Here is a 23171-nt window from a genome sequence, read left to right as displayed (position 1 = left end):
TAATTAAATTTGTGACTGAACTCCTTGGGGCAAAATAGTACGTCTCCTGCTGTGTTTTACCCGCATTCTGCCATATATTTCATGTTATAATAGTCTCGGATGATGACCCCAGCACATGTTCATTTTAAGAATACTTTCACTGCAGATTTGACAAAACACAAAGAAGGTACCAATATGAGATTTTTAAAGATCGTTACCACACTCAACCCAAGATTTAAGTATCTGAAGTGCCTTCCAAAATCTGAGAGAGACGAGGTGTAGAGCCTGCTTTCAGAAGTCTTAAAAGAGCAACACTCTGATGTGGAAACTGCAGAATCCAAACCACCAAAAAAGAAAACCTTCTGCTGGTAGCATCTGACTCAGATGATGAAAGTGAACATGCATCTACACTTCTTTGGATCGTTATCGAGCAGAACCCATTATCAGCATGGACACATGTCCTCTGGAATGGTTGAAGATGAAGGGACATATGAATCTTTAGCGCATCTGGCACATAAATATCTTGCGACACCGGCCACAGCAGTGCCATGCGAACATCTGTTCTCACTTTCAGATGACATTGTAAACAAGAAGCGGGCAGCATTATCTCCTGCAAGTGAAAACAAACTTGTTTATCTGAACAAGAAGTAGGACTGAATGAATGTTTAGGCTCTAAAATTTTACATAGAATTATGTACAAAAAAACCCTGCATTCGAAAATAAAACAATATTTGTAAGTTCAACTTTCATGATAAAGAGATTGCATTATAGTACTTGTATGAGGTGAATTGAAAAATACTATTTCTTTTGTTTTTTTACAGCACAAATATTTGTAATGAAAATAAATATAAAGTGAGCACTGTACACTTTGTGTTCTGTGCTGTAATTGAAATCAATATATTTTAAAATGTAGAAAACATCCAAAAATGTTTAAATAAATCATATTCTATTATTGTTTAACAGTGTGATTAATCGCAATTAATTTTTTTAATCACTCGACAGCCCTAATGTATGCATACCATCTCAGAATTAGCTACGCTGAATTCTGGTAATGTTTTATTTACAGGATTTGGGGTTTAACATGTGTTGCAAGTATGGTTCAGTAGCTCATATGGCAGCATAATAAGACTATGTTTAATTTATATACCTTATATGAATTGAGAATAAAAGTGGGTAAAGAATTGCAACAAAGCACACATGTAATTTCATTTATGAATCCTAATGTAGTATACTGGAATAAAGACAGCTTAATATCCATGTAAGATTTATCAAAAACATTAAACCAGTTTTGAAAAAAAATGTATGCAACTTATTTTTTCAGGAAGCACTGAATGAAAGTCAACTATTAACAATGCAAGATACATTTTCTTCACAAGGATCTGGTTGTAAGTACATATCTTTTATACACTCCCTCAGCTTATGTAGAGTGGTGTTTGATTAAGACAGCATTTACTAGAACTATACAAGCTTTATAAAAGGTAGACATTTATTGGTAAATATTTTAAGCTAAATAAGCTTGAAAGGTTTCTGATTTCTCATGTATTTGTGATATACCATGTCCATTCCACATACTACCTCTAGTTAATGCAATATTAACAGTTTGCTGTTAATTGTCAAAATGATGATCTAATATGTCTGTTCTATCCTTAGTTTATTTGAAAACACCACAACACATTATATACAAAAAATGATATTCATAATGCAAGCAAAGGGAACTACGATCTCATTCTGCACAGTAGGGGGATGATCCTTGTGTGGAGTACCCCTCTCACATGGAGCACATGAGTCACAATCTGTCCTATTATGTTCAGAATAGCAATGCACTAAGGGTGAAATCTTAGCCTCATCCAGATCAATGGAAGGTTTGTGATTGATTTCACTGGGGTCAAGATTTCACAATTCAGCAAAAATACTTAAGCACATACTTAATTCTGAGTATGTGCTGAATTCCATCAGTATGCAGCAAAGTGCTTAAAAATTTGCTTAAACTTTTAAGTAGATGCCTAAAAGTATCCTTAAAATTAGGACCATGTTCAATGTATTTTTAGCAATGAAATACAGAGCTTAGAGGCTGATTTGCATCTTCACCCAAAATAACTGCAATCTTTTCATACTCATTTACCAAAGTAAAAAGTATCAGTGATAATGGAAGGAATGGTTTGTGTTTTTTAAGATTAAAATATTATTTTCTTTTATAGTATTTGAAAAGTTCACTGAAGATTTTTATACCTGTAAATCATTTATTTGCTAGATTTTTTTGTAAAAAGTTTGATTTTTAATAATCCATCATATATTCACAAAGAATGAGCCTTGTGGCTAGGTACTGTGGAGATGGTATTTTTTCTTGGCATCATAATTTGCTTTTAACTCAGTAGCTTTACTATGTTGTTCTTACAATGATCTTTTCTCATTTTTAATATATAGGACCATGTACTTTAATCAGATTAAAGTCTCTTCTGAGCCCAATTTCTGACAGACTCCTCTTGTTAGTAATTAATCCTTAATGTCTCTCTAAGGTGCAATAGAAACTGAGTTTCTGTTTATAAGCCTGATTTTGGCCCAGTCTCTAAAATTAAAATTGATAGTTTACATCTGGGGCCAGCCAATATTGGATTTTTTCTGAAGAATTTGAAGTGGCTCAGACAGGAGGTATATTTTAGGTATACATCCTAAAATTAAAGCTCTTCGGATTAGACCCAAAGTTCTACTAATGCTTCCAGAGGAGAGAAATAAAACTTAGTTTACTGGTCTCTCCTAGCAGAGGTCTAGGTCCAGATCCTGGCCACTGCTGTAACCATTTTGTGGTCGAAAGAGGCTGGAAAGATAGCTTAAATAGCCAATGGGGGATTTCCCTGGGTTGAGGGAGTGTTTAATGTAAAGCCAACATAGTTGGCTCAATACTTCCTCTGTCCCACCACCTTGGTGGTGGGGAAATATTTAAGGTTGGAGAGGCAGTGGCCAGCGCACTTTGCACTCTGGCCATCTCTGACTGCTTAACAGCCTTAGAGGGGCATTACCAGCTGGTATAACTTAGAGCAGACCGACTGCACTTTAAGTTGCATCGGGGCCAGATCACTATTGGGCAGACTTAAGTTATTTTGGGTGCCTTATTTGAAAAGTACTGTAGCTGCATTTTGCGTTTCTAATGGTTGGGATTTTGCTTAATATTTTTGAAAGGTTAAGTGCACACAACCCACTGCTACATGGCTGCAATGTTCATTTTAACTCTGTTTGTTGGGATTTTTTTTGTATGGGTATCTAAAAATGTTATAGTGATATGTTAAGAGCAAGTAAAGTGCACTGAATCATTCATTGAGAGAAATAGGTGCAGAATCAGATTCTTATTAAATACTGTTCTGCAGGTAAATTAGATATAGATAATGGTAAGAGTTTCTCCATGTTAGGCACAGCCCATGGATCTCAGACAGCCTCTTTGCCCAGCCAGTCCCAGTGTCTTCACCTAGCTCTCAGTCCCAGTTGCCCTTTCTCCCTCCACCCAGCCAGCCTCCAGTCATTCCCCCTTCTCCCAGACCCCTTCTCCCAATTTCTTCTCTTCACTCCTCTTCATTTTTGGGTTTGTCCTCCTTGTGTTTGGTTTAGCTGGTTTCCTCCCCCACACTGCCTGGTCCAGCAGCGGGAGCACTGAAAGCACAGAACAGACTCACTCCCAACCCTCCGTTTCTGTGACTGGTCCTGGACCCTGCATAGCCCCGGCAACACTGTTGCAATTACAGGAAAACTCCTTTTCAGATCTCTACAGCCCTGGTCTTGAGGATGCTCAGTGCAGATGGACTCTTCAGGGAATTGTGTTTCACAGCTCTAGCAAGTCTCTGAGGATGCGCAAACTGCAATTTTTCAAATGCTTATAACTTTTCCAAATTTGGACAGATTTCCCAGGAGATGGCAGGAGGCACATCCCTGACACAAAGACCATGCCCCTGACATATGTCAAGTTGCTGCTCCAAAGCACAGCAGCACTAGAACTTCTCAAAGAAGAGGTGGAGGTAATTTTTTTAAAACATAGCGAGACAATGTATTTTTCCCTAGCCTTGTTCTCAGAAATGGCTAACCCTTTTTGGATGAAAATTTCCAAAATAATTCAGCACAAGGCAGATACCTGACATGGAATATTTCATCCCAAATGGTTAAAGCTTTGCAAAGTTATAAGCAACTGAAAACAGGGTTTATAAAGCAACATGTCAGTCTTAACTGTAGGCAGGGCTACCATGCACACCTAGAATAGAGCCCAAAGTGAATGATAACCAGACTGTAAGAAACAGCCCTAATATAAAGTTCTGAATTTGCCCAAATTTTAACAGTATATAACCTTGTCCACTGGAGATAGTCTAGCTTATGTCTTAGATTAAAACAGATTCTGAAATTTTCTGAGACTTGTTAAACTTTAGCCAGAGCTTGATTACATAGTTCATAAGCTCTTGTCCCTGAATCCATATTTACCAGTCAGGGACCATTATCTGACACAGATTACAAAGAATGCCATCCCATAGGCATGATGGCCCTTTATGCATTTTATGGGCATGTCTAAACTTATCTCCGGAGTGATCGATCCAGCGGGGGTCGATTTATCGTGTCTAGTGAAGACGCAATAAATGGATCGCCGAGCGCTCTCCCGTCGACTCTGGTACTCCACTGGAGCGAAAAACATAGGCAGAGTTGAAGGGGGAGTGTCAGCAGTTGACCTGCTGCAGTGACACTGCGGTGAGTAGATCTAAGTACGTCGACTTCAGCTACGTTATTCACGTAGCTGAAGTTGCGTAACTTAGATTGATTCCCCTCCCCCACCCCTAGTGTAGACCAGGTCTATGTGCTTAACTTTAAACACATGCTTAAGTTCCATTGAAGGTAGTAGAACTCAAGCTTAAGTGCTTTAGTAAATAGTGGTGGAATTAAGCCCATATTTAGGTTCCAATTCAGCAAAGCACTTATTAAGTTATGCACACTATTGCCCCTTCTTCCAACACCAGTGTCACCCCTCTGATGAACAGTAGCAGATGTCCAGGGCTTTTCAAGTCTGTTTTCCCTTGCATAAGAAATCAGTGATGTGGAGTCTGAGTATAGTCTAAGAGTAACAAACAGAATGCAGGCAATCTCTTTTTTCATAAATTTCAGGCCAAAACCAATACCCATCTCTCAGTGAGCAACACTGCCTTAAGGTTCAACTCTAATCAGAGACTAAGGCTCTCTGAGTGCTTCTACAGATCTGTCTCCAAGTATCACTGCACAGAGAACCTGGCATAATCTAAACTAACAACACAGAAGATCTTCCAAGATTTTATCAGTATTCTGGATGCTGATATGACAGGCACATTTGACTACCTGTATTTCTTTTCTTTAGTATCAGTCATTGCAACTACCTGCACTCATGTACAAATGGATATTGAATCTCTAATCTAAATTGATCTAAAAGGAGAAAATTTTCAAATATAAACCTGTCACATGTAGTTGGGAATCACAGCAACTGTATCAGAAGAGTATTTGCTCTAGTTAAAAAAAAGTGGTTTATTTTAAAATTTTTGATCATTTTGATTTACATTTGTGTACACCTATAGCAGAAGATCTGGCTAGGAGAAAGAAGAATGAGGAGCGAGGACATCAGCTTTATAAAATGAGCAACAAAATCCTGAAACATTCCAAAAGCAAAAAAGAGAAAGAGGAGTAAGTCTGAACTCTAGCACTTGTGGGGCTAAATCAATAATAAAGGTAACGTGCTATAAAGACAAACAAGAACATGCACTGAGGAGTTTACAGTCTAGGTCTCCATCCCATGAAGAGTTTTATCTTACTGTACAGTTCCTAGTACAGACCCTCACTGACATCAATAGAACCTTGCGAGAGGAAAAATATTCCTGGGCATCACTTTTGGCAGGATTGGGACCGACGGTGACTTTGTCAAGTTCAGCGTTACTGAATATTTCTATTCTATCTTAGTTTCCTAGATTGGTTTGCATTTAATTGGAATTTTGCATTCTACATTGATAAAGCATACAAATCAGCAACAACAAAAAATCAGTTTAATTAATTAAAATGTCCATTAGTTGTGGAAAAATTCTAGTGAATTGAAAAAAAAAGTCTATCCAGCTGAACAAATCCATCCAAAAAAAGTTTTTTTTTTCTGGGTGGTGGCGGCAGTTAGGACATTCACGTGGCATGGGGGAGACCCAGGTTAAATTTCCCTCTACGTCTGATATGGAGAAGTGAGTTGAACTTTGGTCTCTCGTATTGCTGGAAAGTACTCTAGCCACTGAGTTTCCTACGTCACAAGTGAGTTATAAGGAAAGCGTTACGCTCAACATAATAGGTTGGCTAGCACTACATTTTTCGGCAAACAAACTATTAATCTGAAAAATTTGACCCAGCTCTACTAATCACATGAATTTGAAGTTACTGTTCAAGGAAGGGCGGCTGCAAAGAAAGAAATTAAAACTTCTCTGCTGCCAGAGAAGCATGTTTTAGTTAGCTTTCAGGACGTGCATAATAGAAATTAGTTCTTGAATTAGTATACTTTAGTTGCTAAATCTCTTCTTAGAGATATAGGTACTGTACTTGAGGGGAGAAATTAATATCAGATGATTAAACCTGAATTTCATATTCTCAAATCAGAGCTTACCAACTCCTTACCAAAGCAGCAGATATGGGACATTTGAAAGCTATGGAGAAATTGGCTGCTGCTTTGCTGTTTGGTTATCATGGTCCTCAAAATATAACTGCAGCTGTGACATTATATGAGACTTTGGCTGAAAAAGGATCTCATAAAGGCCAAACTGTAAGTAGTTTTTTGTTTTGTTTGGGGGGATGTTAAGTGTATAAAGCTTTAAATAGGACATTACTCAACTGGAAAGCTTTTTAATATTTGAAAAGCAGTAAGGTGTGGTGTATTTTGTTTACATATATTTTGGTATAATGTGGGACCACACAACAGGTAAGTATTAATTCAAATTGTTTTAATCATTCTCCAGTTAAATCCATTTTTAAATAATATCACCAGATAGTTACAACTGAATTTTAAAAATCTACTTTACTTTTCACTATATAAGTTGATTGATTGTTTTTAGAACTTTGTTCATGTTGCACAATTGAAATAGACTAATCACATGCATTCGACAAAGTGGGTATTCACCCACGAAAGCTCATGCTCCAAAATGTCTGTTAGTCTATAAGGTGCCACAAGACTCTGCTGCTTTTACAGATCCAGACTAACACGGCTACCCCTCTGATACTAGACTAATCAGTGTAACTTACTGGTATGTTTGTAGTCAGTTTAACTTTCTCAAGCACTAGGAATAAAGTGCAATTTTGGGGGTATAAACACTCCAGGAAATGTTTTACTAGAAACAACATACTGCTTTCCATTACTATTTCTGTAACTTTAAAATCTAATTTTTGAATCTAGCACCACCTGACAGTAACTTGATTATTTTTAACTTTGGATATTTGTACACAGATGCTGAAAACTATGTTTAGTTGTTGCAATTGTAGCTAGTGATATTGTCCAGAATTTTAACTTTCTGCTGGACAACAGTAGTTTTAATTAAAAATACAAAATATTCTAACATTGCATGATGGGGAACTTTGAGTTGCTTAATCTTCACTGTAACACACCAGATGTCACTTGAAGGAATTTTGGAGGGGAGTAAAACCCCTTTACGACCACGTGTCTTCTAGCTGCAAGGACTAATGGGACTCCTTTCAAACCGAATGGACCTTGCTCAGGTTCTCTACAGAATCATGCAAGATTCACATCACCTTAGGACTTACTCTACCACCTCCATAGCACACCCAATCCATGTTCACACAATGGCAGTAAATAACCAGGACCACTCGAATGGACCCAATTCTGCAAGAGAAACCCCATAATTTTACTCATAATATAACAATGAATAAGTCATCCAACCTTGCTGGATGATTCACATGGCCTTGAATTGACTGTTTTGTTAAAGCAGATATGTAAGACAGCATAAGCAAAGGCAGTGTGGCACACTTTGTCTCAAATTTCAGGTGTAAAAGGTGCCCAGATACCAAAGATAGATTTGTGTGGGTGTGTCCACCTACGGAGAGAGATCTGGAATAAAATAAATTCGTAAATAAAAATTCTCAGACTACTCCATCACTCACTCTGATGTTTACATATGTTTACTGTGATCTTGTTATGCTTGGGTATCATTGTTGCCAGATTTCTGTCTTGTCCACTTTAAAGCCTTGTCAAGAAAAACTTGTGTTTGCTTCAAATCTCATGGCAACAATGAGACTAACCAAGGTGGCTTCTTACTCAAACTAAACAGAGGACACACTCATATTTCGGTAGGTCTAGAAACAGTGTGTTAGCATAGGTTCTGGAACTAAGGGTGCTGCCACACACCTGGCTTGAAGTGGTTTCCATTATATACAGGGTTTACAGTTTGGCTAAATGGCTCTCAGCACTCCCGCTATAAAAATTGGTCTAGCACCTCTGTGAATTAGTGTGACTGGGTGCCGGGGATGGACCAAACTGAGAATGCCACACTCAGGGCAGACTGCAAGAAATAGGACAGACAATCCTCAAAACTGGTGGTTTATTCTATAAGTAGATTCACCAAGCCAGTAACAAAAAAGCTTCTGCAGTACCACAATGATTAACAAGAAGCCAAACACAGGCCCCTTTAGACTCTCATCTAGACAAGTTGGTCTGATATAGTGTGACGCGGTTCTGGCAGGACCCAGCTGAGAGTGCCAGTTCAGGACCAATTGCTTAAACAGGACAGTTACAGCCCAAGGCGGGGGGTTTTCCACCTCTAAAGCAAACCAAACTAGCCAGACAAAGAGGACTTTGGTTTCACCCCACTGGCTAACCACAAGTCACACAAGCAATTTCCTTAGACACTCCAGTCTCCCAGTATCACCTCCAGTCCCAATCGTCCTGAGGATGAATGGTTATGAAAACCAACACCCCAATAAAAGAAAAAGGTTCTCTCGATCCCAAAGAATCAAGCCCCAGACCCAGGTCAATATACAAGTCAGATCTTACCCACAAATCACTCTGTTGCCAATCCTTTAGAATCTAAAATCTAAAGGTTTATTCATAAAAGGAAAAAGATAGAGATGAGAGCTAGAATTGGTTAAATGGAATCAATTACATACAGTAATGGCAAAGTTCTTAGTTCAGGCTTGTAGCAGTGATGAAGTAAACTGCAGGTTTAAATCAAGTCTCTGGAGTACATCCCCAGCTGGGATGGGTCATCAGTCCTTTGTTCAGAGCTTCAGTTTGTGGCAAAGTTCCTCCAGAGTTATGAAGCAGGATTGAAGACAAGGTGGAGATGAGGCATCAGCCTTTTATAGACTTTTCCAGGTGTAAGAACACTTCTTTGTTCTTACTGTGGAAAATTACAGCAAATTGGAGTCTGGAGTCACATGGGCAAGTCCCTGCATACTTTGCTGAGTTACAAGGCGTATTTGCCTTCTCTCCATGGGTCAGTTGTGTAGCTGATGGTCCTTAATGGACCATCAAGCAGGCTAGGCAGAGCTGACACCAACTTGTCTGGGATGTTTCCCAGAAGCATAGCATAGTTTGAAGTACAGACAGTATAGAGCCAATATTCATAACTTCAACTACAAAATGATACATACATATAGACAGCATAATCATAGCCAGCAACCCATAACCTGGTCTTAGACACCTCATATGACCCCCTTTTCCATAAGATTTGGTGCCACTACAGGACCTTGGTTGCAACCATGTTCTATATGGTCCCAGATTATATCAATAACATCACATATAGTAAGAGATTATTGAAAACCCTAGTCACCATATGTGAGATCCTACCAATCCCAAAGGATCAGACACTTACCCAGATCAATATATGTCTCAGATCTTACCCAAATATCACGTCAGCGAATTCTTAGTAAACTAACTAAAGATTTATTAAGAAAAGAAGAGGGTTATTGAATAGCTAAAAGATTATATACATTACAGATGCTTACAAGGTCCTTATATCAGGTTTGTAGCAGTGATATACGAGTCTGCTGGCTTCAAAAAGTCTCTTTGGAATCATCCGGAAAAGGTTAGAATCCAAATGTAGCTTAGATGTACAGTCTGTTAGAGTCTTTCCCTGCATTTTCCAGGGTATTCCAAATAACTATTGGAAGATCTCTTTCCCACAACTTAAACTTTTCCCTGTTCAAAGTTCAGCAGACTAGCGATGCCAGATCAGGCTGGAGGTTTCTCTTTTATAGCTGAAGTGGGCTGTTAAGTATTTTGAGCACAGCCTGTGACTCTGAAGGTTCTTCTTTGTTGAGGACACACTGACCCATCACTTTAAAGTTGACATTCAATTTCTTATGTATACACAGGTAATTTAGTAATACTCATTTGCATAAAGCAATTAGCCGGTCTTTCATTATAATAGGGACAGATAAGATGAAGATAATATAAGTAATATTAATTTCCTGCAGTCTCTCACATCTTTGATCTTAAGGTTAACTGAACACAATCACCTGGATAATGTAAGGCAATTAAGTCATGAAAAGGATTTAGCATCTAAAATGGGTGGGCAATAATTTTTGCAAGGGGGGCCACTCCACGAATTTTGGTAAGTCGTCACAGGCTGCACATTTCTACTATATTAACGGAGGGGATGCGGGGTCTGGAAGGGAGTTTGGGTGCAGGAAGGAGCTCCGGGCTGGTGCAGAGTGTTGGGGTGCAGGAGAGGGTGAGGGGTGTGGGCTCTGGGAGGGAGTTTGGTGCAGGAGGGGTTCTGACCTGGGGCAGGGGGTTGGAGTGTGGAAGGGGGTGCGAGGGTGCAGGCTCTTCCAGGAGACGCTTACCACAGGTGGCTCCCAGCCAGCAGTGCAGCAGGGCTCAGTCAGGCTACCTGCCATGGCCCCACGCCACTCCCAGAAGCAGCTGTGGCTGGCTGCTGCTGGCACGTCTCTATGCGCCCCTTGGTGGGAGGGGGGAAGCGGGTTTCCGTGCGCTGCCTGTGCCCACAAGCACTGCCCTCACAGCTTCCATTGGCCAGTTTCTGGTCAATGGGAGCTGTGGGGACAATGCTGGGAGCGATAGCAGCATGCGGAGCTGCCTCCTTCTGGCAGGGGTGCGCAGAGACGCGCCAGCAGCAGCCAGCCACTTCTATGAGCGGCGTGTGGCCATGGCAGGCAGGCAGCCTGCCTGAATGCCCCGCTGCACTGTGGGACTTTTAGTGGCCCGGAGATTGCGAGGGGGCAGCCAAAGAGCCTGGCGGGCCAGACAGAAATGTTAGCTGGACCCACAGGTCATATTTTGCCTACCCCTGATCTAAAAGCTAATTTGGTTACATTGATAAACTTCTAACTGGATATAGGTAAACACAGACAAATACACTTAGCAACTATTCTTTGATTCTTATCAATACAACATGAATGAGTTGGGGATTGCTAGCCTGATTAACATTTCTTTGATACCTATACATAAATGGATTGCCTTGATTACAATTGCAATGCCACTTGTTAAATTGTTATGGGTCATATACCAGTTAGCTGGTTTGCCTGCCCCACAGTTAGAAATACACATCTGACATAGTGAGATTAAGCCATCTTCTCACTTCTGCTGAGATGGTGGACCTATTTCTGCATACATCTTTCCACAAAGGAGTTTTAAAATTGCAAAATTATCCAAGAGAAATGTCTTGCTCAAATCCTGAGCAATAAAGCTCCTAATTTAAAGGAACCATCATAACAATCAACTGTTTGTGGCCATTGACATAGTCACACTTTGACACCTCATTCATCCTGGACTGTCCTCACAGATCAGCTGACACCAGGAAGTGACAAAGCTGGAGCTCCAAATGATAAAAAAAACTTGCTCAGAGTGATCAGATTTTTTTAATTTCTGTGCTATGGCAATTGTTGAATGAAAGTGTTAACCATTATGAAGTGTAAGTAGTTTGATTAATTACAACTGCTTCAGCATGGTAGTAAAGTCAAATGTTTTATTTGCTGTGAGTAACTCTTCACTTAATTCTCAGCTAAGATGAATGGTGGTAGAGCAAAAGGACAAGCTGCCCAGTCTTGCTTATTCCAGAGGTGGTTAGTCCCTGGCCCAAGTAGTGACTGTTGGAAATTAATTTTTTTTCCAATCATGTCTTGAACCTCCCGTTTTAGGGAAGATTATATAGAGGATCATAATAAATCAACTCCCACTACACTTAATCTATCACTATTCTTGCTCCATACCAGTCTGGGCATGCAAGTGAAACTATTGATATCAAAGGTTGTCCTTGTGAAAACAATTTTAATAATCCATGAACAACTTTTGACGATTGTCAATGAAATATTGTTGATACACCTGGAGGCTCTTGCAAAAGTGGGCAGAGTAGCTCTTTTGTGGATTCTCTCCTTCGATTCAGAGAAATCTTTTAGAGTATTATTGCGGAGCTGCTCATCCTCTGTGAAGGACCCTACCTGTAATGTCCTTCAGGGTTCCATCTTGTCACCACTGCTGAACTATGTTTATATTCCATACAAAAAACGATGACAAATTTCATCCTAGAAGTTGAAAGTTTCAGAAAAATACACTATCAGCAGCTGAAAACAAGGGTTAGAATGGAAATTGCACCTTCATGTTTGTTGTTGCTCCACTGCACTGATGCCACATTCTTACTCTTTCATTTCATGACACAAAGATGAATGGAAATAAACTGGCTGCTATGCAAGCCAAGAATGGCACTGGCTGGCAAGAGGAATCAATAACTATGAGAGTGTTCACATTGTATATTGATGGGGTATTCCCAACTTTCATCAGAATAGTAGGCAGCCTCAAGGTCCTATTAAATCCAATAATACTCCTGAATTCCAAGATAGCAGCAATGATCTGTTATGCCTTTCACCGTCTGTGGCACACCACGAGACATCTCAGCTTCCTCTCACCGTACACAGCATCACAGCAATTAATGTCATCTGAAAGTGCTTGCTGTCAGAACCTCAGTTTGAATACCCACGTCAGCTCCTGTGTTGTTCCTCCCTGCAGATGCCATATTGAAGGCAAAACCCAAGGTGAGCATGACTTTAAGCCATGTTTGCACCCTCTGAATTCAGGGCTCCTGTGGGGGCCAAAATACCCAGGAAGCCTTGGGAGCAACTCAAAATTACAGCAGACTCCCTACTGCTGTAATGGCTTGTGGTGCAAGCCAAAATGGCTATAGCAGCATGTGCTGTTCCCCAACCCTTTCCCATCTTGCTCAGTTCCCACCAGAGCTTCCTCTATTCTGGAATTTACAGAGGAGCTAGTGATTAAAGGGGCTAGAGTGAGGAACATAATCCCCCTCCCCCCAAAGGGCCAGCAGTAGTAGTGTTAGTTGAAGGCCTCCACCTTTGAATTTGGCTCTTCTTGGGAAAGCCAGCGTCTAGAGATCATCAGGATAAAATTCAAGATCCATTCGTGTTAACATTTGATTGTCTTTTGTTTGTTGAATTTCCTTCATTAGTGCCTAATTTCCATGGTGACAGGCTCTACAAAAGAGAACCGAATCTTCTGAAACACATTAAATCATTTATCATTTCACCACAATATTCAATCTAAGTAAGTGCTGTTCTGCAGGCACTGGCTCACAATAGGATTAGTGCTTAAATCCAATGGAATCCTGTAAATCTTATTAAAATAATTGATCAATCCATAAATGGTATCAGAGAAAAATATTGCTACAATTTAAAGTATGATGTTTTACTGTCTTGGACCAGTGCCATAGTCTAGCACTGTAAATGGCTAAGATCCCACAGCTCTTCCAATTATTTATTTAAGGAGAGAATTAAGTCATAGAACTAATTTTATAGATTAAGAGATTCCAAGGCCAGAGTACCTAATGAAAAACACCTGGGACAACCTTATAGTAATCATGTGACATTAATGGCTATAAACCAGTCCAAAAGAATCATCATCAGCATGGACCCTGAAGTCACCAAGCACATTCACCAGCACTGTGAAAGCACTAGGTGAAGGGAGATTTGTAAACTACCATTAAGCCTTTCCTTATGTCATCCTGTGACTCATACATTAGATGGACACACTCTATTAGATCCTGTTTTAATCCACAATTGAACACACGCAACACTTACACAAATGCATAACTATAAACATATACTTAAGTACTTTACTGAATCAAGTCCTTAGAGCAGGTAACCTGCTATGTCTCACATTGAATATAAAAAAAAATCACAGCCACTCCATCACAGTCCCTTCTCAGAGTTCATACTGAACTAAATACCTAGTGGAAATCAGCTGGGCCAGTTATTTATGGTGAAGCTTCATCCAGCCATATCTCAGTTATCGATGCTATGCCAGAGTTCTCATCCCTGATTAAATCATGGCTGATGGTAAAATTTATTAGCCACTGACCATATATTAAACAGCATAATTCAACATCAAACTTACTTGGAGGATATGGGGGAGTATCGTGCTGAATTGTGAATTTATTGGGTCCTCTGTTTCTGTCAAAGACAAATTTTGTAATCGTTAATTAGTTTGTAGACTTCCTTGATAGTTTTAGTGCCTTTTTATATGGAGATTATTCTAATGGCATCTTTGAAAATCAGATTTTAAAAGAGAGGAGATCTGTGCATGCAGGGAGAGCAGAATATCAGTCACAATCCACCATGTGGATCTGAGAAGAGCGTTTTGTCTAAATTTAGTAGGTAACTATTGGATGTTTGCAGTAAGCCTGCTAAAATATTTTAAGTATATAGTGAAAAAATATGTATCATTTGCAGTAATTGATTTTATTTTAAAATTACTTTACTCTCTCTCTCCCCCTCAACTCTCTCTTTCTCTCACATCTACTTACCCATCCACTCACCCACCAACCTCACTGGACATAGTTCTCAGCCGCTCTCCAGTTTTTACTTTTTTCGATAACCCCTCTCTCCCAAAGTCATCATGTTTTAGAAGTACCCTTCTGGCTGATGAAAGCTGAATCTGAAACATTCTGGAGACTGTCAAAGCCATTCTGGAAATGAGCTTCACTGTAGAGCAGAGGTAGTCAATAAGTGGACCGCATGCCAAATCCGGACCGCCAGATGCTTTTGAACAAATCCCCAGAATTTTATTTACTTCTTATTAGTATCATTATTGTTGTTATTTTTTATTATTTTCTCTGGAATCTGGGCCTTGATTATACCTTAACCAAGAATTTGGACTTTGACAAAAAATAATTGAGTGCCTCTGCTTATAGAGTGAAGCAAGGCATTCCCTTTCTCTGGGCACTAATCATACTGCCTCTCATTGTCCCAGCCTGAGATGACTTGGTCACAGTAACAGTTTGAAATTTCCCAAATTAGCCATATGACTGGTCATAAATCACTAGTGTAAACATGTAACACTTTTAAAAATTCTTTTTTTGAGTTAGAATGTCAGGAAGCAAAAATAATTTAAACAATCCAATTACATATTTTCCTATTCAAATGCACAAGATAATTTTATTCTCAAAATGTACAGAAATTAAATTGATCTTGGGCTGAAAGCATGTATGCAATGTTTTAGTCTCCATCACAAAAATTTTACAGCCAAAGGACTGAGACACATTTGGAGGTTAAAGTGGAAACCGTGACTTTGCATTAAGTATAATAATCACAATCACATTTTAAAAATAAGAGGGTGTTAGAATTGAAATATGTAATATATAAACATGAATTACTGCAGATAGAGTTAAGTCATTTTAAAATAGAACTAGCATTTCTCCAAAGGTACATGTCTGCTGCAGAGCTACACTATGCAGTCCCAGGTTGTCTTGCATGCTCATGACCTTGGGAATTGATTAACTAGGGTAAATCATAAAACTCAAGATCCCTTGTAAAAAATAAATCCAGGCATGTGCCTCAAGGTGTGTATACACACAGCTTATCTGCCAGTTCCTTTTCTCCCATAGAGCGAATATACATTCTGACTCTACACTGTTTGCATCATCTCTTGCATTTAGAGCTTTGTAAGGGGATTTTTTTTGTCTCTATGTCTGAAACTGTTTGTTCATAATGTTCCCATTTTTAATTTTAATGTAAACTTTGCAGTTTTGGTGTGGAGACAAATTTGAGTGTGCCAGGTTACAACATCCATCACTCAAATTTGGCCCAGCCTGCTCTCCATCTGTTGTGACACTGTGAATGAGTGAGGTTGTGACCTGGTGCACAGGATCACAATGCCCCTCAAGTTTGCTGCAACTATTAAAAGTTGTGGTGTGTGTTAAAAGTTGTAGTTTCCACAACAAAATCACAGCCCATGATTTTCTTCCAGCCTTACCCATGAAGCACCTGCTTCATTGCTGGATCTATAACTCTTTAAAGGACTGATTCAAAGTCCAGTTAAGTCAATGGCATCATTTGGACTCATCTAGAATTATTGGCAGCCATTTTCAGGGAGCATTTAAATGCACTTCTTCATGGGAACTGAAATTATTCAGAGTGGGAGAACAGAGGTGTCAGTCTGTCATTTGGCCAATAGTGTGGCTCACTTGTGAGATTATATTAAATGAAAACATTTGGTCTTTCACTATTTGAACTTTTTTACTGGGTCAGACATTACACATTTCAGTATCCAGCTTTGTCTGGGCCATTTGTTCAAAAATATCCAAAAATATTCCTAGTGCACAATCTTATTTTCAGAGAAGCATATTTCTCAGCAGAATGAAATATGAAGATTTACTTAGCTCATTCAATTTCGGCTTCGTTGGGTATTGAATTTTGGAGCTTAGATATCAAGGTGATAGGAGCCTTGCATGGATGGATAGATTTAATAAATCTGACTTAAGCTAATACTGCTATTTAACAAAAAGATATTCCCACTTCTTCCATCCTGGGGAATGTGTGATCAGTGAAGGATCATTTTTTGGGTCCATGATGCATCAACATCCCAAAGGCTCTTATAATCCCTATCCCGACATTTTTTATCTAAAGGACTTCTGAACATGGAGGACTGTGTGAAAGTAAAAGACTTCAAGTTTTCATCCAATGACCACTGCTGTCAGTCGAAAGACTCCCATTGACTTCGGTCCTTAGGTAACATGGTTTCTTCGTCATATTAGGGCCTTAAGACTTTCCCTTCATAGACAGACAGACTTGCATCATCCTGAATTCCCAGTTCTACTGTAGTTTGGCCCTTTATGCAGAGGGGCAGTGTTCACATAACTCCAGGAAACCAAGTTACAGACATGACGGATTACCAATACCCCAAATCCAAATGTAGGGTAATCATTTGTGCTATCTATGTTCCAGGTAAATGGGCATAGATTTTCCCTCGGGGACTGCTTCTCCTTTCATTGTATGGCTTTAAAAACACCATTTGTCACAGCCAAACCCATTGTTCCACCCTGTTTAAAAGTTATTTAACATAATGGCTTTCCTGTTTACCCCTCTGTAGCAAGGATTCTCAACCTTTTTCTGAGCGCCCCCCCCCCAACATGCTGTAAAAACTCCATGGCCCACCTGTGTTACAATAGCAGGTTTTCTGCATATAAAAGCCAGGCTCAGCGTTGTGGGTAGCAAGCAGGGCAATTGCCTGGGGCCTCATGCCACAGGAACCCCCACAAAGCTACATTGCTCAGGCTTCGGCTTCAGCCTCAGGTGGCGGGGCACAGGGCCTGGGCTTCAAACCCATGTGGCAGGACTTCAGCTTTCTGCCCTTGGCCCTGCTTGGCGGCCCTCCTGAAACCTGCTCGTGGCCTCCCAGGGAGCCTCAGATCCCTGGTTGAGAACCAGTGCTCTATAGGCTCAGGGCCTGGATATTTTGAAGCCTTGGGAGAAACCCATCTCCTTAGTGAAGCTACTGAAATGAAAAGTTATTGTAGCCACTAGACCACTTGGGTAAATTACCCTATAATGTTGTGTTTTCTGAATCCTCTGCCCAGATAGATCACGCCAGTCTGTCACAGAAACCTGTTTTTTAATTAATCTATAAAATTTTCAAAGGAATAAGAGGCATTTCCTATCATGATGCAGTAGCCAATATTAACAAGGACTAAAATGCCATGACCATCAATTATCATCAAATAACTAAAGTTTCCTTAGTAAAATCACAGAATGTTAGAATTCCAAAGAGAGTGGCAGGTAGGTGTAGTATTTTAGGAAGCACTGTGGCACACATTCTGATTACAGTTAGACCCATGTAACATGTAACAGTTAGGCCCTGTTGATTTTAATGAGTTACCACAGATTTACACCGACATAAGTGACATCAGAATCTGGTCGTATGTGTGTCAGAGGAGAGAGTGTCTCATTTATCCAGGATCTTGGAGAAAAGGCTCTCAGGCAGCTGTGTGTCTCACCATATATTTATTTTATGTTTTGGGGATTCTTCAGAGCAGAGCTCAAAAGGTCGGGGAGGATAGGAATTACATTTCTTTCCTCATTTAACACCCTGATGTTCCTTTTAATTTTGTATCCTCTTTCATGCTCTGTGAGCCTTCTCTCATGGGTGGGATATGTAGTACAAATGGTGCATGAATGATACAGTATTGAAATACAGTTTTCCCTTGTATTCTTTTAAAAGGCTCAGAAGCATTGTTTCTTCACTCTTCCTGAAAGGAGGACAGAAACACTGCTATGTTTCCTCCCCCACTTACAGGAAGGAAACCAGGGTCTGTTCATTAGGTGGAGCCACATTAAACCCCTTTTCCATGGGTTTTAGTTTAGGCCATCCCATAACTTCCTAGTTCTGAATTTAAGATGGCTGGGAGAGGTTTACCAATCCATTGCATAGTGATAGAGCTAAAAAATCAAGGGAAACCAGTTTGTCTCAATCCTTAGATTTATTTTGTTTTCCCATGTATTTCTATATTTACTTTATCAAGTAAAAATAAAATTTCTTCTCAATGATGATCCAAGGAGAGAAAGCATTCGGATTTTTCTTCTAACACCAGCCACTGCACAGAAATGAGTTGTTAATCAGTAAGGAGCAGTACACTTCAGCTTGGCCCAGCTGTGGCACTTCTAACAAGACACAGGTACTGTGTGGAGGGCACATAAGGTGACTGAGGAAAACTACCTTTTTTTTTTTTTTGGCAGAGGTGTAGCTACCAGGAACAAGCCTCTAGTATAGACATGCTGACTTGGTGTGCAAAGTAGAGCTAGTCCTGACATGATGTCTTTCCCACACAGCAAAAAATGAAGTCACCCCCCCCCATTTTTGTCCACAGTTTTTTATGGAAATTTTTGGATTTTCATTAGAAAACTGAAAATTTTAATTTTTCAACAAAATCCAAATATTGAAAATTTCAGAAATGAAATTTTCCCCATAAAATTTGTTTTAGTCAAAACCAATTTTGTGTCAAAAAAATTTCAACCACTGCTAGTCAGAATTGATTTGAGCTGGTGCTACTTACTCCAGCAAAAACAAGGTTTCAGTGCTTCAATTCAGGCCATGACTCCTACCAAACAAAATGATACCACCTTATTGGAGGAAACTGTCTTTGTTAGTTCAGCTAGACAAGTTTCAAAATAACCACCAATATAGTTTTCTTTAGTTTTTAACAGTTATCTAAGATTAATCTTATCTTGAATCATGCTTCACACAAGCCTAACCTGCTCACCTGACTGGTAACAAAAAAGGGAAGCACCATAGCAAGTTACTAAATGAAGACTTCATAACCCCAGTTAGAAGAGTTTTAACTCTTAAAAGCCCCTCACAAATCAGAAAAGAAATTACATACAATAAAATAAAACAGGCAGCATCTGTTTCAACTTGTATAAACAAAATGAATGACCACACATACATAAATGTACTGACATGTGCTTTTATTTTGGAGCTGCAGGCTCTAGGATTTATGTTTTCATATGGCATAGGAATGGAGTATAATCAAGCCAAGGTAAGAAAAATAAAAAGTGATATGCTTTTAAAAATTAAAGAAAGGACTTACCAAAAATACTACTGGTTTTGTTTTTTTTCATTCCTTATATAATTTTTTGTTTTGATGTTTTAGGCACTTGTTTATTACACATTTGGAAGTCTTGGAGGAAATTTGATATCCCAGATGATTTTGGTTTGTAAATTATATATTTGGCAGCTCTATTTCTTGTTCTCTGTATAATAATCCAAAGGTTAAAGAATAAGAAAAATATCTCTTATTTATTGTATTAGGGATACCGTTACTGGGTCGGAATCAATGTTCCAAGAAATTGTGAAGCAGCACTAACTAATTACAGGAAAGTGGCATATTTCAGTAAGCAATCCACATGTTATTACTATTGTCATACCTCATTTTAGAACAAATGAGAAATAATATGTGAAGTGAAGAAAAAACAATTTCTCATTCATGACTGGTAATATACACACACACACACACATATATATATAGCATCAGATTCTGCTCTCAGATGCAGCTTTCATTAAGATCTACAGGAGCTATGCACATATGGTAGATTTTAAGTTGCAGTCTCATGAGTTCCATTAATACTGTGTATTTTCATATAGTAGTTACAATAAGATTTTGGAAACGTGGGGACATCATAGTTAAAGTTCTAAGACAATTTCCATTAGAAGCCTGATTTTGGCATCCCCATCTTCATAAGAGGAAGTGAATCTAGACATACTCTGGACATCATTGGCTATGCCACTTTCCAGCCAGTGTCACTAGTTTAAGGGGCTGAGCACAATCTCTGATGGCATGAGGGAGGCTGCATCTACCTTGTGTCACTGCAAACGTATACCTCAGACAAATTTCTACTAGGTACCCCTGCCCTAATCATGGAAACTAATCTTACACTGGAACTTTAGAAGCTCCACAACTATGGTAGCCTCAAACATGGTTCTCCCAAACCACATTCAAGCTTATAAACCCAAAGAGAACCACATTTAAGGCTCCATAGAAGTTTTAAACCAAGCCTACATAGCCATAGCTCATGACACCTATATTTCTTCACTGAAGTTAGAGGCAAAACCTGTTCAGCCATTTGAGTTATGAGCTTGCCCAAACACTTTCCTCTTTATAACTGAACATGCCCCACATCAACTGGAAGCATGGGTGGTAGGTTTTATCATACACTTGAAAGCCATATGTTGTTATTTATGTAAAAGATATGACTAAGTTTCTTGTGGGAACTGATGAGGTTCTTCAGTGTACTGGTGGAGGGAGGGCAGAGATAGGGGGCAAAGTTAACACCAATGTTAAAATGTTCACTGCGTGTTTTTTGAACTCCTAATGTTTCACTGATGTTTGTTAAATTATAACACGGATCATTTTTTTAAAAAGTCACATTCTCAACTTTAACTTTAATTTGCCTGGATAAAGATATTCTTTCTCTCTGAATTATAAAGTGACCTTCATATAATATTTTATAAGAAAAATGGAAAACCAACTTTTCATATCTGAAAGTAATATATACCAAATTAAAGTATCTTGTATTATTAATTTCCATGCTAGCTTTCCCATTTATCAATTTTACTCTTAATGCAACACCAATAAAATGTCATTTATTGCTATGCTCATACCAAGAATTATTGACCTTAATATTCAAGTTATGAAAGTAATTCTGATATTTTATTTCTAGTTCCTCAAATACATACACATCATCATCTTTATGGAAGTTGCATAAATGCAACAATAACCAGTACATTTCTGGCAGGAATGACTGTGATTTTGATAAACATGGTTGTCATTTCTCAGGTCAGCCCATATTGGCCTTCCATCTACATGACGTAATGAGCAGATGCACCAATGAAACTGCAGAGTGTCTAATGCAAATCTAGGCACTGTCCCTTCTTCCAAGTTCCTCGCTTTTGTTCTGCTTCACATAAAACAAGTAGCAGAAGTTTCTTCATCTGCTCTCACTTTTTACAGTTGTCCATTTTTAGTTCTCAACTTGTTAGTTGAAATCCAATCCTACATTAAGTTTTGTAGCCTTTATGAGAATTTGTCATCAGCCCTTTTAAGTGTCTTTTCAATTTGCTAATCCAATGGTCTGCTTTTCATGTTTCCTCCATTGCCCCTGCTACAAAAGATCTAGATTGCAGGGGCAGATACCATCATTTTTTCCTGAATTCAGCACTGTATAAACAATGCTAGAACATGCTTGGTACATCTTTCGACTTTATTTGGCTAACCAGTTGTGACGGTGCTGCCCGTGGGAGCCAGCTGAGCTCACTCAATCAGGGTGAACTGCAAACAAAACGGGGCAGACAAACCCCAAACGCTGGTGGTTATTCCAATACTTAGATTTATCAACCAGTCAAAACAGCTTCTCTAGTACCTCACTGGTCACTTAGAAGTCCAAACCACGCAGTTCCCTTAAAGTACCCAGCCTAAGGCGTCCGTCCAGACACACCTGTCAGATATGATGATGATTCCTGATAACCTTACTTCATCATATAAAAGAAAAGGTTCTTCCAATCCCAAAGTATCAGCCACATACCCAGGTCCAATTATAACTTAGATCTTAACCAAAATACATGCTATAGCCAATTCTTATTAACTAAGCTAAAATTTATTAAAAAAGAAAAGAGAGAGTGTTGGTTAAAAGATCAATATACATACAGACTTGAATTCAATTCTTGAGGTTCAGATACATAGCAGAGATGAGCTTGTAGTTGCCAAAAGTCCTTTTAGAAATAGTCCATAGGTTATAGTCCAATTTCCATATTCAGGGTGGCTCCAGTCAATGACTGGGGATCTCAATACTTGTGGCTTAAGGTTTCCCCCTCTTGAAACCCAAAGCAGATCTGAGATGAAGAAGGATCGTGTCCCAGGGTTTTTATACATTTCCAGCAGCCTTTCGGCCTGAGAAAACAACAGGCTTAACTCCTTCTCCCAAACATCCTGGCAATTAGCACAGAGTAATTTATCCATTAAACAGTTCAGATACAGGTTACCACAACCTTCAAAGAGACACATAGACAATAATACTATTTCACTCAAGTATCATCATAAATGTTAATATTCTTTTTTGATCTTTGAATTAAAACTATAGCAATAGACAAGACTTGTTTGCTTACATCACAAGACCTGAGCAAACATCTACCCTTGAGATCTCTAACAATGCAGACTGCATTTCAAAGCTCTATTCATTTACATATGTTCCTAACCAGTCCTTAAGGTTCACCCATGGGTCAGGTCAGTCGGTGAGGTGAGTTAAATAACTCTTTCTGGCCCTGTCATCTTTGAATGAGATATTATATCACACTCATAACGTCACACCAGTTTTTTGCATAATTTCATGAAACTCTATGTAATGTACCGTCCACATTAATA

At 39.0% G+C, this 23171-nt stretch overlaps 1 protein-coding gene and 1 long non-coding RNA gene across 14 annotated transcripts in view; one reads left to right on the top strand and one right to left on the bottom strand.

The window, feature by feature from the left end:
* SEL1L2 (SEL1L2 adaptor subunit of ERAD E3 ligase) overlaps window positions 1–23171 on the top strand; it is an 80145-nt gene that overhangs the window by 19283 nt on the left and 37691 nt on the right. For 11 of the 13 annotated variants that reach the window (XR_005595727.1, XR_005595729.1, XR_005595730.1 and 8 more), the window contains exons 3-9: window positions 1301–1355; window positions 5550–5655; window positions 6601–6763; window positions 18849–18932; window positions 19740–19793; window positions 19908–19967; window positions 20066–20147. Coding sequence is in view for 3 of the 13 variants with exons in the window: in XM_039528755.1 (XP_039384689.1) it covers window positions 1301–1355; window positions 5550–5655; window positions 6601–6763; window positions 18849–18932; window positions 19740–19793; window positions 19908–19967; window positions 20066–20147 (604 nt within the window). In the remaining 10 variants the exon portion in view is untranslated. Of the gene's footprint in view, window positions 1–1300; window positions 1356–3866; window positions 3984–5549; window positions 5656–6600; window positions 6764–18848; window positions 18933–19739; window positions 19794–19907; window positions 19968–20065; window positions 20148–23171 lie in introns of those variants that run through there. The other 2 variants (XR_005595733.1, XR_005595731.1) reach the window with 2 other exon arrangements.
* On the bottom strand, window positions 11923–14434 carry LOC120400328. The gene is made up of 3 exons (XR_005595736.1): window positions 14378–14434; window positions 13319–13458; window positions 11923–12495 (listed from the first exon to the last, which is right to left on the bottom strand). It is a non-coding gene; the product is annotated as an uncharacterized LOC120400328 (long non-coding RNA).

This window comes from Mauremys reevesii, linkage group 3 (assembly GCF_016161935.1).
Source record: "Mauremys reevesii isolate NIE-2019 linkage group 3, ASM1616193v1, whole genome shotgun sequence".
NCBI classification, from domain to species: Eukaryota; Metazoa; Chordata; order Testudines; family Geoemydidae; genus Mauremys; species Mauremys reevesii.
The sequence above is the reverse complement of the archived record's forward strand: the minus strand, read 5'-3'. Positions and strand labels throughout refer to the sequence as shown.